The 14559-nt window shown below is 47.2% G+C and overlaps 2 protein-coding genes across 4 annotated transcripts in view; one reads left to right on the forward strand and one right to left on the reverse strand.

Annotated features, from left to right (window-relative positions):
- Positions 1–2177: 2177 nt before the first annotated feature.
- On the forward strand, positions 2178–2972 carry LOC134359255 (paraneoplastic antigen Ma1-like). Its single transcript, XM_063072218.1, has one exon. It carries the CDS (start codon positions 2178–2180, stop codon positions 2970–2972), a length of 795 nt encoding a protein of 264 aa, XP_062928288.1.
- Positions 2973–8227: 5255 nt separating this feature from the next.
- The window catches only part of LOC134359237 (carboxypeptidase A1-like), a 55811-nt gene continuing 49479 nt past the window's right edge, over positions 8228–14559 (reverse strand). Inside the window, exon 12 of one of the 3 annotated variants that reach the window (XM_063072195.1) lies at positions 8228–10515. In XM_063072195.1, the coding sequence (XP_062928265.1) occupies positions 10328–10515 (188 nt within the window). In that variant the 3' untranslated portion in view covers positions 8228–10327. Of the gene's footprint in view, positions 10516–13694; positions 13821–14356; positions 14443–14559 lie in introns of those variants that run through there. The other 2 variants (XM_063072196.1, XM_063072197.1) reach the window with 2 other exon arrangements.

Raw genomic sequence — 14559 nt, forward strand, 5'->3', positions numbered from 1 at the left:
TTCATTGTCTCCCATGCTGCAAATTTCACTGCTAAAACTCACTGACAAAAATGACTGAGAGAAACCAGACTGGCCACATACTCTTATGAATAAATAGTGATGTTTTTAATAAAGATTATGAATATACAATCACTAAGAACAGTATATTAAGTTTCAGAGAAGATCAGATTGTAAAATATTGTTTAAATTCATTAAATTGACTGCAAGAAACTGCAGAGAGTTGTGTGCACATCACGAAAACAGTCTCCCCTCCATGGACTATGCCAACATTATCAAAGACCCCTCCCATCCCATAGATTCCTGCTTCTCCAATTGGACCGAATATACCGAAGTCTGAAAGTACTTCACTCCAAACTCAAGGACAGCTTCTATCCTACTGTTATAAAACATTGAACAATAAGATGGGACTAACCTCACAATTTACCTCATCATTGCCTTGTACACTGTTGTCTGCCTGCTCTGCCCTTTCTCTGATGGGACTAACCTCACAATTTACCTCATTGCCTTGTACACTGTTGTCTGCCCTTTCTCTGTATCTAACACTATATCTTACATTATGTTTCTGCTTTTCTCTTATACTATGTTGATATACTTTTGCGAGGAAGAGATCTGTATGCATACCATGCAAAACAAAGTTATTCGCTGTATACTCGACAATTATGCACTGATTTACCAATTTAAAGATTCTTGGTGCTAAACGGCAACTCCTTTGCTTGCATCTTCAGAAACAGCTATTTCCATCTTTAATATCTTTATTTTTACCCATTCAGGGTTCTTTTGAAGACCCTGACCTGGAGTTACACAGAGACTTCGGTTCTTTGCGGGAATGGGACCTATTCTCAGGGTTTCAGGACTGGTCATTATCCGACATGCCACGGGTTCGGCCTGAGAGTCTCGCTCGTATTTGGAAGCCTAAGATCTCCGGGCTCTGGAGACAGGCGGATCGAGGGTTGGTGTCATGGACTCATGTGTCATCGGGGCGGGAGGAATCTTTCTCGGTGGGCCTGAAGATCTGGGATCTTTGCGATCTTCAGGCACAGAGCTCGTAAAAAGTGATGAAATGGACTTTTAACATCGTAAACCAGTGGGTTGTTGTTATGTCTTCACGCTCACTGTGAAAATGGGGGACACCTCCCTCTCTCTTGTTAGGGAGAGAGAGAACCTGTGGTATGTCAAATGCCAGAGGAAACGTGAAGTCTTTGGGGTAAACTGCAAGTCTGTGTCTTTGCTATTGCCTGCTTCACGCTTGAGTGCTCGGTAGCGGTGCTGATGCTTGCTTTTTTTTGCCGGTGGGAGGAGGGGGGATTGTTGCTCGCTGCTGCTTACACGTGGGAGGGGGAAGCTGGAGGGTCTTTGGGGTTCTCACGTTTAACTGTTGTTCATTCTTTGGGGCACTCCCCTGTTTTCATGGATGTTTGTGAAGAAAAAGCATTTCAGGATGTATATTGTATACATTTCTCTGACATTAAGTTGAACCTTTGACTGAGATTACACCGAGATTAGAGTAATCCAGTGTGATAGTTTCTCTCCCATGTTAACTGCTAAGGTTAATAAAATGGCTTCTCTGTAAGGGAAAGTAACATGGGGTATCGGTTGTTCTCGGCAGCAGCTTGTTTTGGTTATAGTTACTGATAACGGGTTTACTGTCCATTGGGAGAAGTGTTATTTTTTCTTATGTCTGGGAACCTGGGTTTTCGCGGGCTTTTCGGGGAGGTGAGGGTTGAGGACGGACCTGTGCAGGAGCGGTCGGAGTCCCAGGACGGCAGATATCGGGATTCGGCGGGTCGGAGGTTGTTAGAGGCTCGGAGGTCGTTGTGGACGGATCCGGAGGCCTGAGCTCCAACTCATTAAAATTTCTTGTGCACAAAATTGATAAATTTACTGACTTGGTGCCTTTATTTTATTTGTTTCTACTAACCCATTACCAAGAAATAATTATAAAATGTAATCATTTAATTGTATATCGTGTACTGTCTGATATTTTATGTTGTGAGCTTGTACCGAGGTGCATCACACAGTATCCACACCAACACACCAACGCGATTACAGTGTTGGCGGGGTCAAGGCCAGTTTACCCTAGACAAACGGGAGCAAATTGGGCAAAGACGCTACATTGTGGGGGCTCGTCCGGGATCCGAATTTTTGTCGGATACTGTGCTCAGTTTAAATTAGTGGAGATGGACCCAGATAAGATTGAACGCTGGTGTGAGATCGAGGAAGTACTGGTTAATCATGTCTGTGTATTAAGTAGGGTGGATATGCGTACCTTGGAGGAAGTGTTAATTCGATGGTTGAGTACGGTTAAAGCTGTCGGTAAGGTTGAAATTGTAGCCAGAGAGTTTGGTAAAATGGCAGACTCAGACTTTGTGTTAGTTCAGACTAGTGCTGACGTCACGGCGGTGGGACTGCCAGCGTCTATCGGTGACCCCGGTGAGGCGGGGCCATGTGGCGTGCACATTGTCACAGAGAAAGGGTCTGATGGGACACCAGAGGAGTTGCCTGACACTGGGGGCAGAGATTTTAGAGATCGGGTTCTATTGTTTCTGAGGGGTGAAGGAAGGGAGCGCACAGATTTGGAAAATTTAATTAGTCCCCATCCCCCATGGAAGGCTGAGGGCTCTGAGTTGGCATCAGCCATTAACTCCCTGGTGAACAAGGCGGCGGGTCCACGTCAGAAGCTGAGAATTTTCTCAGGGAGGACTCCCACCCCCGAAGGAGAAAATAATTATGAGACATGGGTGGAGCACGTCTCTGACCTGCTAGGTGACGGGCAGTGTTCTGAGGAAGAAAAGCGACAACGATTGGTTGAAAGTTTGAGGGGAGTGGCAGCTGAGGTAGTAAGAGGCGTGAAAGCTAACCAGCCCTCTGCTTCTCTGACTGAGTATCCAAAAGCATTGGAGGAGGCGTTCGGTCTGACCGGGAGCACAGTGGAGCTTTTAGCGGGGTTTTGGAACATGCATCAGGATGCATGAGTCTCCAGCAGTCCCGTAGAACATGTTACCCCCCGCCCCAGTCCTTCGTTCAGTTGCTCAGGGAGGTGAGGGAGGAGGAGGATGCATGGGAGTCAGAAGAGGGCTCTGTGAGTATGGTTCAACCCTCAGTAGTAGCCCCTTGTGGTGAAGTGACCGGGGCCAGCTTCACTCTGGAGATAGTGAAGGGGGTCGTGACAGGTGGGAGTCCCTCCGCGTGAGGGGACTAGCAGAGAGGGCCCCTCCCTCAGGGGACGGACTGCACAACAGCCCATGGGAGACCGGGCTCCCATGGGACAAGGCGTTTGTTATAACTGTGGGAAAGAGGGGCACTTCAGGCGGGAATGTAAACAGCAGGGGGACCCTCGGAGTGCGAGTCCGCTGGTGACCCAGCAGGGAGAGGGGTCGGGAAACATAAAGGAGACCCAGTGAGGGAACTGCCTGGAGTCTCTGGGAAAACACGTTCCCAGCAATGTGCCACGGGACCCCCGGGAGGCAAAGACCCTATCCCAGAAGGATTGGTGGGACCCCAATCCAGCCTGTCACTATGGATAGAGGGAATATATGCATAAGCCATACTCAACACTGGGTCGCAGGTCACGTTACTGAACCGTTCGTTCTACAATCAGTATTTGCAGCATTACCCTTGACACCCTTCAGTGCACTGGAAATTTGGGGTATCAGCTCTGTTGATTACCTGTACAACGGCTATTTGTCAGTGAAACCGGAATTCTCGGAGGCCAAGTTGGGAGTGTCTGCAGCTCAGGATGCTGAGGTACTGGTTTGCCCGGACCCCGTTGAGACTGGGGCTGTGTCCATTCTGGTGGGGACCAACACCCCTATTGTACGGAGGCTCCTGGGAGCCTGCAAGGAGCAGGCAGGTGAGGACTTTTTGAAGACCCTGTCGGTGCACCCGGTGTTTTGAGTTGCTTTTAAGGAAGTGTGTGGCCGCACTGGGCTGGACACAGAATATAAAAGAGGAACTGTATGGTGTTCCCAGTCGAAGCCCAGGGTGGTGCAGCCGGGTAAAGTAGTGAGAGTGATGGGGCTCCCCAGATTCCCGGGGCTGCCTGAGGGTGAAGCCCTTTTAGTGGACACTCCAGAAGATCTCAAGGGGGAGTTGAGATTCCCTGCCGGGGTGCTGGTGAGACCCGAGTTGCAGAAGCCCTCGGTGGTCCAGGCACGCAGGCTGGTGGTGATCGTCAGGAACACTACTGCACGGGAGGTCACCTTTAAGCAAGGAATGCCTCTGGCTCATTTGCTCCCAGTGACGGTGATGCATAGCGCCCCCGTGAGGCCAGTCAGGGGAGAGCTGTCGGGAAAAAGGCCTAAATTGACCGCTGAGGCTTTTAACTTTGGGGCCTCAACTGTGCTGGCGGGTTGGCAGCGGAGGCTGGTGGAGAAGATGTTGATGTTGAAAGATGTTTTCTCCCTTGACGAGTTTGATGTGGTTTGCTCCAGGAGCATTCGCCACACCATCCGGGTGACTGAGGACACCGTTTCGAGAAAGATCGCGGCGACTGGCCCCTGCAGACACGGAAGACGTGCGGCAGCATGTGTGTAAGATGAAGGAAGCTGGGATCATCATGGAGTCCCGAAGTCCTTATGCGTCCCCAATAGTAGTGGCCCAGAAGGAAAATGGGAAGATTCGTATGTGTGTGGATTACAGGACCCTGAACAGGAGCACTGTCCCTGACCAGTATACGGTCCCAAAGGTCGAAGACGTGCTGGCCTGTCTGAGTGGTGCGAAGTAGTTTAGCGTGCTGGATTTGAGGAGTGGATATTAACAGATCCCGATGAGCGAGGCTGATAAAGAGAAGACAGCATTCATTTGCCCTCTGGGATTTTTCCAATTCGAAAGGATGCCCCAGGGCATATCAGGAGCCCCTGCCACCTTTCAGAGGGTCATGGAGAAGACAGTGGGGGATATGAACCTGCTTGAAGTGCTGGTATATTTGGATGACCCGATAGTATTTGGATACACCTTGGAAGAACACGAAGCGAGGCTAATGAAGGTGCTAAACTGACTGAAGGATGAAGGATTAAAACTTTCCTTGGACAAATGCTAGTTCTGCCAGATGTCTGTTAACTATGTTGGACACATAATCTCGCGGTATGGAGTAGCTAAAGACCCAGCTAAGGTAGAAGCGGTGACCACTTGGCCGAGGCCCCAGCCTGAGTGCTCTGCACTCTTTCTTGGGGTTCTGTGGATACTATCAGTGAGTCATCCCTTGAACCAGCTTCTGCGTGGCTATGTGGGGGAAAGGGAGGAGAGGACAGGAGGTTGGAGAATATTTGAACCCGTCAGAGAGAGATGGGATGACAAACGTGAGGAGGCTTTTCAGTTGCTGAAAGAGATGCCAACTCAGGCTCCAGTGCTGGCTTTTGCAGACCCCCGATTGCTCTATGTGCTACACACTGACGCCAGCCGTGAGGGGTTAGGGGCCGTCCTGTATCAGGATCAGGGCACCGGGCTGAGGCCTGTACTGTCTGTCAGCCGGAGTTTGTTGGCCTCTGAGAGAAACTATCCCACCCACAAGTTGGAGTTCCTGGCGTTGAAATGGGCGGTGGTGGATAAGCTGAGTGACTATCTCTACGGGGCCAAGTTTGAGGTGAGGATGGACAACAACCCGCTCACTTACATCCTGACCTTGGCGAAACTGGATGCCACAGGCCATTGGTGGCTGGCAGCCTTGTCCGTATATGATTTCAGCCTGAAGTACCGGCCGGGGAGCCGGAATGTCGACGCGGATGCTCTGTCCCGACGGAAGCATGAGGAACTGGAGAGGGAAGAGGAGTGGGAGGGTGCTCCTGCATCCGGGGTGAAGGCCATGTGTCAGTTTGCTATCACCATGCAGGCTGAGGGAAAGGACAGGCCAGATCGCACAGTGGACCCACTGGGGGCGTCTGATGACACCCTACCCCCAGTTTACTGTGACCTGACTGTTCTGAAGACCATGCAGCTGCCCAAGTTAAGCCCTGGGGAAGTGGCAGCTGCTCAGCGAGATGACCCGGGCATTGGCACTATCTAGTACGCAGTTGAAAAGGGGGATGTGACACGGGCGGACAAGACAAAACACGTTTCAGTGTCTCTGTTACTGAGAGAATGGCCTCGGTTGAGGTTGAAGAACCAAATTTTATACCGGGTAATGTCATCCCCAGACCGACCTCAGCGTTGGCAGCTGGTCCTGCCAGAGAAGTATCGGAAGGTTGTGTTGAAGTCCCTCCATGATGACTCTGGACATTTGGGGGTGGAAAAGACCTATGGATTGCTCACGGATCGGTTTTACTGGCCCCGAATGAGGTCGGAGGTCGAAGAGTACCGCAAGTCTTGCATTCGTTGCATACGGCGGAAGACTCTGCCCGGGCAGGCTGCCCCTTTGTCCCACTTGCAGAGTGTGGGGCCTTTAGACCTGGTGTGTATGGATTTCCTGGCCATAGAACCCGATGCCAGCAACACGGTGAATGTGTTGGTCATCAAGAACCACTACACCAGGTATGCTCAAGCTTTTCCTACCAAGGATCAGAGGGTGACTACGGTGGCAAAAGTGCTATGGGAGAAGTATTTTGTGCATTATGGCCTTCCCCGGCAGATACATAGTGACCAGGGACGGGAATTTGATAGTAAACTCATCTATGAGTTACTGGGAATGCTGGGAGTTGAGAAACCGAGGACCACGCCCTATCATCCGCAGGGCGATCCCCAGCCAGAGAGGTTTAATCGGACCTTGCTAGACATGCTCGGGACCCTGGAGATCAGCAAAAAGAGCAGATGGAGTCAACATATTGGGCATCTGGTTCACTGTTACAACTGTACACGCAATGAAGCTACTGGATACTCGCCCTATTATCTGACGTTTGGGCGCGAGGCAAGGTTGCCCATTAACCTCTGTTTCGGGACTGACGCGGGTGAAGTATCGCCAAAGTCTTACTTGAAGTATGTGTCTGATATGAGGAAAGAGCTGAAAAGAGCTTATGAATTGGCTGGGGAGGTGGCCGCCAAGCAGGATTGGGGAAATAAGAGGAGGTATGACCAAAAAGTGAAATTCTCCCAACTCCTGCCGGGACACCGAGTCCTCATAAGGAATTTAGGATTACCTGGAAAGTGCAAGTTGGCTGACCACTGGGCGGCCACACCCTATGTGGTGGAGAGTCAGATGCCATACCTACCAATTTTCTGGGTGAGGCTCGAGGAGGGGAAGGGGCCTGTCAAGATTCTCCATCGGAACCACCTGTTGCCCTGGGACAAGAGGTGCAGGTAGATTGGGAGCCCAACTTGGAGTGTGCACCCAGTAGGACGACTCTGAGTACCCGTGGGGTGACAGAAGAGCCCACCCCGGAAAAGACAGGCCCGGGCCCAGCCCCTGCGGGGGCTACTGATTCGGAGGATGATGATTTGGACGATTGGTAACCGCTGCTGTCCGCTGATGCCCCCATGATGGAGGAAGAGACTACTGGCCTTCCCCCCACTTGGTTAGATGGGGTAAGGGGGTTTAGCAATGGGCAGTTGGTGGTACCACAGGGCGCTGAAGGAGAGGATGTGGGGCCTGAACAAGAGACAGAGGGTTCTGGGGTGCAGAGGGGTTTGAGTGACCACTCGCGGGAGGGTTTGTCACATCGCTCCCAAGTATCCCCTGTAGTGTCTGAGGTGGAAGAGTTAGAAGAGGGGGTACACAGGTCTTAGAGAAGTAGGAACCCCCCAGATAGGTTGGCCTATGTAGCGCCTGGGGAACAGGGTATGGTCTCCACTGTTTTGGGGAGTTATGTCACTGCTTTCTGCACTTGGATTGGGCTCTGTGTTTTGCAGGAAGGGTTGGCAAATTATTTGAACATCATGAGGGCATGACTAAATTCAGTGGGGGAGAATGTGATAGTTTCTCTCCCATGTTAACTGCTAAGGTTAATAAAATGGCTTCTCTGTAAGGGAAAGTAACATGGGGTATCGGTTGTTCTCGGCAGCAGCTTGTTTTGGTCATAGTTACTGATAACGGGTTTACTGTCCATTGGGAGAAGTGTTATTCTTTCTTATGTCTGGGAACCTGGGTTTTCGCAGGCTTTTCGGGGAGGTGAGGGTTGAGGACGGACGTGTGCAGGAGCAGTCAGAGTCCCAGGACGGCAGATATCGGGATTCGGCGGAGCGGAAGTTGTTAGAGGCTCGGAGGTCGTTGTGGACGGATCCGGAGGCCTGAGCTCCAACTCATTAAAATTTCTTGTGCACAAAATTGATAAATTTACTGACTTGGTGCCTTTATTTTATTTGTTTCTACTAACCCATCACCAAGAAATAATTATAAAATGTAATCATTTAATTGTATGTCGTGTACTGTCTGATATTTTATGTTGTGAGCTTGTACCGAGGTGCATCACACAGTATCCACACCAACACACCAACGCGATTACAGTGTTGGCGGGGTCAAGGCCAGTTTACCCTAGACGAACGGGAGCAAATTGGGCAAAGACGCTACATCAGTAAGTGTCATGTTCAGGTGGAGTCAATAATTAAACAGTACAATTGGAATAAGAATACACGGGTATAATATAAGAGCACAGAGCTTGTGGTACAAAAATATAAGAACAATGAACTTATGGTACTAATGTATAAACTGAAACCATACTATGCATCCCTTGTTGCCACACTATAGGACGGGATAAGAATGCACTGGAGAGAGTGCAGAGGAGATTCACCAAGATGGAACATTTTGAAGGAAACATCACAGAATGGGACATTTCAGTTATGGGGAAAGACTAGATAAGTTGGTTTGTTTTCTGTGGAGGAGAGGGAAACCTGGCAGAATGGATAAAATCATGAGGGGCGTGCACTGGGACATTTTCCCTTAGAAAATGTGTCTGTTACTGGAGGGCATGGATTTAAGGATAAAGGATTTGGAGAAGATTTTCTTTTCACCCAGAAATCTGGAACATCCTGTGTGAAAGGTTGTTGCAGGTAGGTATTCTCACTGAATGGAAGTATTTATTTGAAATGTTGCGGCATAGAAATCTACAAACTTAGTATTGGAAATTGGGATTAGTATGAAAGAGGTACTTGTTGGTCACCCCTGGGTAGGCTGAAGGGCCTTCTTTCATGATATACAGCTCTACGACAATTGATGAGTTTGTGATAAGTCTTTGATCTGATCTGGAAGGCATTCACCACACACTCATGAATGAATTTACCCCTTCAACTGAGAATTTTAACCTGATAATAGAATAAAACTTTAACCTGACATTGAAACAAACCCCTAAGCAATAAATTTAGATAAACAAAATTATTAAGATTAAGATTAATGTATAGCTTTCAATGAGGAGACTGGAATAAACCTTCAAATGAACTGCTCTAGCCCTTTGCTGACAGAAAACACCAACTCTAGACTGTGTTTCAGTGTAAAATAAATCTCCAGGTAAATCCTTAGATTTTGCAACAAAGGTAGATTCTTAACATAAAATCATTATCAGTTTAAACCTATATTTTGAAATGTACTTTCAGAGTGACACATGAGTAAGACAACCCCTGGAGATCAAATTATCCCCAGTACTCAGAATGTAGAGGGGTGAGAGGAAGATTACTCATTGTGGGATTACAGCAGGCTTTTCTTCAGGGAGACAAGCAAGCACTCAACTGCGGATCAATCTTTAAAGGATTGGAATTATTCAGCGGTCAGAGCAATCCTTCACTTGAGGATTACAGTAATCCCATGCACAACGGGTGGAGAAAACCCTGAATCATGGATCTGAGAAAGCTTTCACTGAAGAAGTATTTAAATAAACCTCAATTCAGGGTTGGCAGTAACCTAATACGCCATTAGGAGTAAACTTTGTTTTTGAACATTGGGTGTCTGACAGTTTTTGTTTTGTGGTGGTGGTTTTTAATGGTTTCTATTACACTTCTTTGTTTTGTGGTTGCCTGCAATTAGAAGAATCACAAGGTTGTATATAGTGTAATACTTTGATGACAAATGTACTTTGAATTTTAATACCTGGGGGTAAGAATAATGCCTGATTCAGGAGTAATTCTCTCAGGGTTCAGAGTTACTCACCAAGCACGGATCACATACTTGTCAGACGCGAGCAATGTTCAGACTCTTACATGTTGACACTGCGATTGGCTCATGACTTCTGTGACCAAGACAGCTAATAAACCTCAACTGGGGCAGATCTGAGCGGGCTTTTGCCACAACACACTGAACAGATAATAAATCCTCAAAAGACAGAGAAGTAAGAAATCTTTTGCACTCATTTTGTCCTAAGTAATATATGCAAAAATATATAATCGTAAAGCTGAAAGCTTTAGGAAGGGTACAATTACACAGTTGTTTAGCATACAGAACCTCCTGGAAGATCAACATGCAACAAGTTCAAAGTCAAGGTAAGTGAGTGGAAGCATGTTCCATTATCTTCTTCACAGCCACCCACGTCTCTTCAGCTGTCGGAACAATTCGACTCCGTGGAAGCATGAAGCCATACTGACCTTCATCACGCAGCTCAAAGGCATAAGAGTACCTAATCCCTTGGTTATAGCTCCAGTCAATGCTGTTCCCACTTCTCTCATCTGAAGTTGGGGAGAAGAGTAATACATGTCAACACACACACACACACACACACACACACAATGCCGGAGGAACTCAGCAGGCCAGGCAGCATCTGTGGAAAAGAGTAAAGAGTCGACGTTTCGAGCTGAGACCCTTCAGCAGGACTGGAAAGGACGGAGTCAGACTAAGAAGGTGGGGAGAGGGGAGGATGAAGTACAAGGATAACCATGGAATACCAGGATAACGAAGAATACAAGTGATAACCATGCAGTGTTGAAATATCTTATTCTACTTAACTTGCATAACAGTATCAAACTATGTAACTAAACCTGAACATTTTCTGCAATATACGGTACGACAAGTGATCGATAAGTTCGTGGCCTAAGGTATAAGGAGTCAATTTTAGAAAACCTAGCACATTTATTTTTCCTACATTTCCACACTTAGTCCAGCGGTCGTGGAGCATACGGATCCCTTCTTTGTAGAAGTCAGTGTCTTGGACCTCCAGAAAGTGGTCCACAGCAGGGGTGATTGATAAGTTTGTGGCCTAAGGTAGAAGGAGATGAGTTATTAACTTCAGACTTTCTGCATTTTCACTCAAAGAGTTGAACTGCACGTGCATGTATCGAGAGCTGTATAACTCATCTCCTTCTACCTTAGGCCACAAACTTATCAATCACCCCTGCTGTGGACCACCTGGAGGTCCAAGACGCTCTTGTTACACGCACGTGCAGTTCAACTCTTTGAATGATAATGCAGAAAGTTTGAAGTTAATAACTCATCTCCTTCTACCTTGGGCCACGAACTTATCAATCACCCCTGCTGTGGACCACTTCTACAAAGAAGGGATCTGTATGCTCCAGCACCGCTGGGCTAAGTGTGTACATGTAGGAGGGGACTATGTTGAAAAATAAATGTGCTAGGTTTTCTAAAATTGACTCCTTCTACCTTAGGCCACGAACTTATCAATCATCCCTCATATATAGTAAATGTGTGCAGAGGGGGTTCACCAGGTTGATTCCAGGGATGAAGGGGTTAGCCTATGAGGAGAAATTGAGTTGTCTGGGACTATACTCTCTGGAATTCAGAAGAGGGGATCTTATAGAAACATACAAAATTTTGAAAGGGGTAGATAAGATGGAAGTAGGAAAGTTGTTTCCATTGGTAGGTGAGACTAGAACTAGGGGACATTGCCTCAAGATTCAGGGGAGAAGATTTAGGATGGAGATGAGGAGAAACTGTTTTTCCCAGAGAGTGGTGAATCTGTGGAATTCTCTGCCCAGGGAAGCAGTTGAGGCTTCTTCACTAAATATATTTAAGATACATTTAGATAGGTTTTTACATAGTAGGGGAATTAAGGGTTATGGAGAAAAGGCAGGTAGATGGAGCTGAGTTTACGGACAGATCAGCCATGATCTTATTGAATGGCGGGGCAGGCTCGATGGGTCGGATGGCCTATTCCTGCTCCTATTTTTTATGTTCCTATGTATAGTGTACTGAAAACCAACTGGTAACTTATAGCATTACAAGACAAGCAGAATTATCCCATAATGTGGCATTAACAGTTAAGAGTCTGATTCAAGAAGGCCTGACCCTACTAGCAGGCATAACCTAAGGTCAGATCTATTGGTTCTTCGATTGAAATGTGTTTGGAATTTCCTGTCACTTGTTAGTTTGAGAGGGTGGGGAGACATAAATAAATTATTCATTCTTTCTGCATATAGTATTCAGTGGCATGTCCAATGCTCTCCAAGTCATAGGGTAAAATTTTCCAGTTCATTCCAGAAGCTCACACGGAAGTTGTCCGCACATCAAGTCGAGGGTTTCAGTATTGTTATTAAAACAACTAGACATAACATTGGATGAAGAGACGCTTGTTCCTGTATGGCATTATTCTGAGACTGGGCCCACCTACAACTTAACCCAAAAATGATGAATAAGAGGGGCAGACAACGTTACATAATACAATTTTATCAAAAGAACAAACACTGTCTCATAACTACCCCAAAGTGCTAATGGGTCCTGTGCATACGGGACACCTGTTGTCCTGTGGTGTAACAGTACTTCCCGTTTAATTCACTTGCAGAAGCACGCCTTTTGGCTGATGGGATCTTTCATGCACGATTAGATGTTGAGGTGAGCTTCAGCAAGTTTTAAATGGGAACTCCCTGGCGGTAGAGCAAGCATTTACAACCATTTACAGTTGAGTCCCGGTCGTATTTTCTGTTTACTCTCACAGTTATCCTCTTTTGGCCGCACACTCCACACCACCCTCCCCTTTGAAGATTAATCCTCCTTTTACAATCACAGCATTACACTAATTCTACCCAATATTCTGACCCAACCTAAGGTCCTGCCATTTCCCAAATGAATCTCTGAGGTTCCCCTACCCCCGCAGAGTCTTTCATCACTGCAACACTTGATCACTGCAGTCTGCAGCCTGTAATTTCCTCCTTAAGGATATTCTTTCTAAACCAACTAAATGATGTGGCACTTTTGCAAACTCCTGGGGGATTCAGGAAACTAGAGAGTGCAGGTATGGCTGGGGGTGGATACTGCATTGAGGTCTGATGGTAGGAGACAAACCTGCGCTCAGCGCCATTAGTCTGTGCCGATTAAAGTGCTGAGCAGATTAAAATCGTCGAGGATGAGAGCGGAAAATGAACAGGTGTTCAACGCTGTCTGCCTGTGTTTGACCGCTCTCCCTTTCTTCTCGTTGCTACTGTCAGAAGTCTTGGGTCCCACACCGCCAGGCTCAGGAGCAGTTAACGCCCCTGCAGCCATCAGGCTGATGGACGGGCTTCACTCACCTCAGCGCTGAATCGCCTGTGCAGCTGTGGTCTCAGTTTCGGGGACCGTGCAGTTTATGTCCCATATGTTTTAGTTTGCTATTTTTTTACTATTTGTGCAATTTGATCAAGGCGACAAGGCCGAAGGCGAAGGATAAACCGACACTCACAACACGCTGGAGGAACTCAGCAGGTTGGGCAGCATCCGTGGAAAAGATCGGTCGACGTTTCGGGCCGGAACCCTGGCTCGATGAATAAACCGACATTCAGTTCACTACTCCACAAGGTTTACTGAACTGACTCTGCAGCTCTGGCCTGCAACCTTCGGCACTCACCCCGCACTGAACTGGACCCGTGGCCCCAGGCTCACTGTCGGAGGGTTGGGGACTCTGCGGTTCATATTCTCTGTGTTATTTGTTCACATTTTTTATTGACTGCACGATTTGTTCTTTTGTTTTTGCACATTGGGTGTTTGATGGTCCTTGTTGTGGGTTTTTTTTAATGGGTTCGATACTGTTTCTTTGTTTTGAGGCTCCCTGCAAGGAGACAAATCTCAAAGTTGTACATAGTATACATGCTTTGATTATAAATGTACTTTGAATTTTGACTGTGCAGAAGGACTAAGCAAGCAAACAAGCTAGTGCAGATGATTATTTGGACACTGTGCACAATCAAATTTGGCCATTCTCCCACACTGGCACAAAATGAATTAATGCAGTGACACGGCACAGTTTCTTTGTTAAAATGCTTTATATCAGTTCAGAGCTGTGAAGTAACTCTAAGGAGCAGGACAGCGGAACAGCCTATAAATGATAGCGAGCTCATGCTGGAGATGGAAGAAGATTAACAGATTTTGCATAACCTCAACGCAGCAAATGATGCAGCTGACAACGGCTGTGCATGTGGCATCCTGTCAGCAGAGGGCATGCATGCCCAGGGAAGACCTTTAGATTCAGAATCCGGTTTATTATCGCTGTCACATATTTAGGTGAGATTAGCTTTATTTATTACATATACATTGAAATAAACAGTGAAATCCATCATTTTGCATCAAGTCTAATCAGTGAGGATTCACTGTGGTTGGCAGTCGGGGTGTCGAAATGTGAAACTGGGTGAGCAGCAGAAAGTTTATTCATCGAGCCTTGGTGAAAGCTGCTTCTGAAATTTGAATAAAAAACCTGAGCAGAATCCCAATGATGCAAGTCTTAGCTCCGTGCGAATGTTGCCTCATCCCTGGTATATGTCTCCGTTTGAGTCCCAACTTCCAATTCTACC

Source organism: Mobula hypostoma, chromosome 20, assembly GCF_963921235.1.
Source record: "Mobula hypostoma chromosome 20, sMobHyp1.1, whole genome shotgun sequence".
NCBI lineage: Eukaryota > Metazoa > Chordata > Chondrichthyes > Myliobatiformes > Myliobatidae > Mobula > Mobula hypostoma.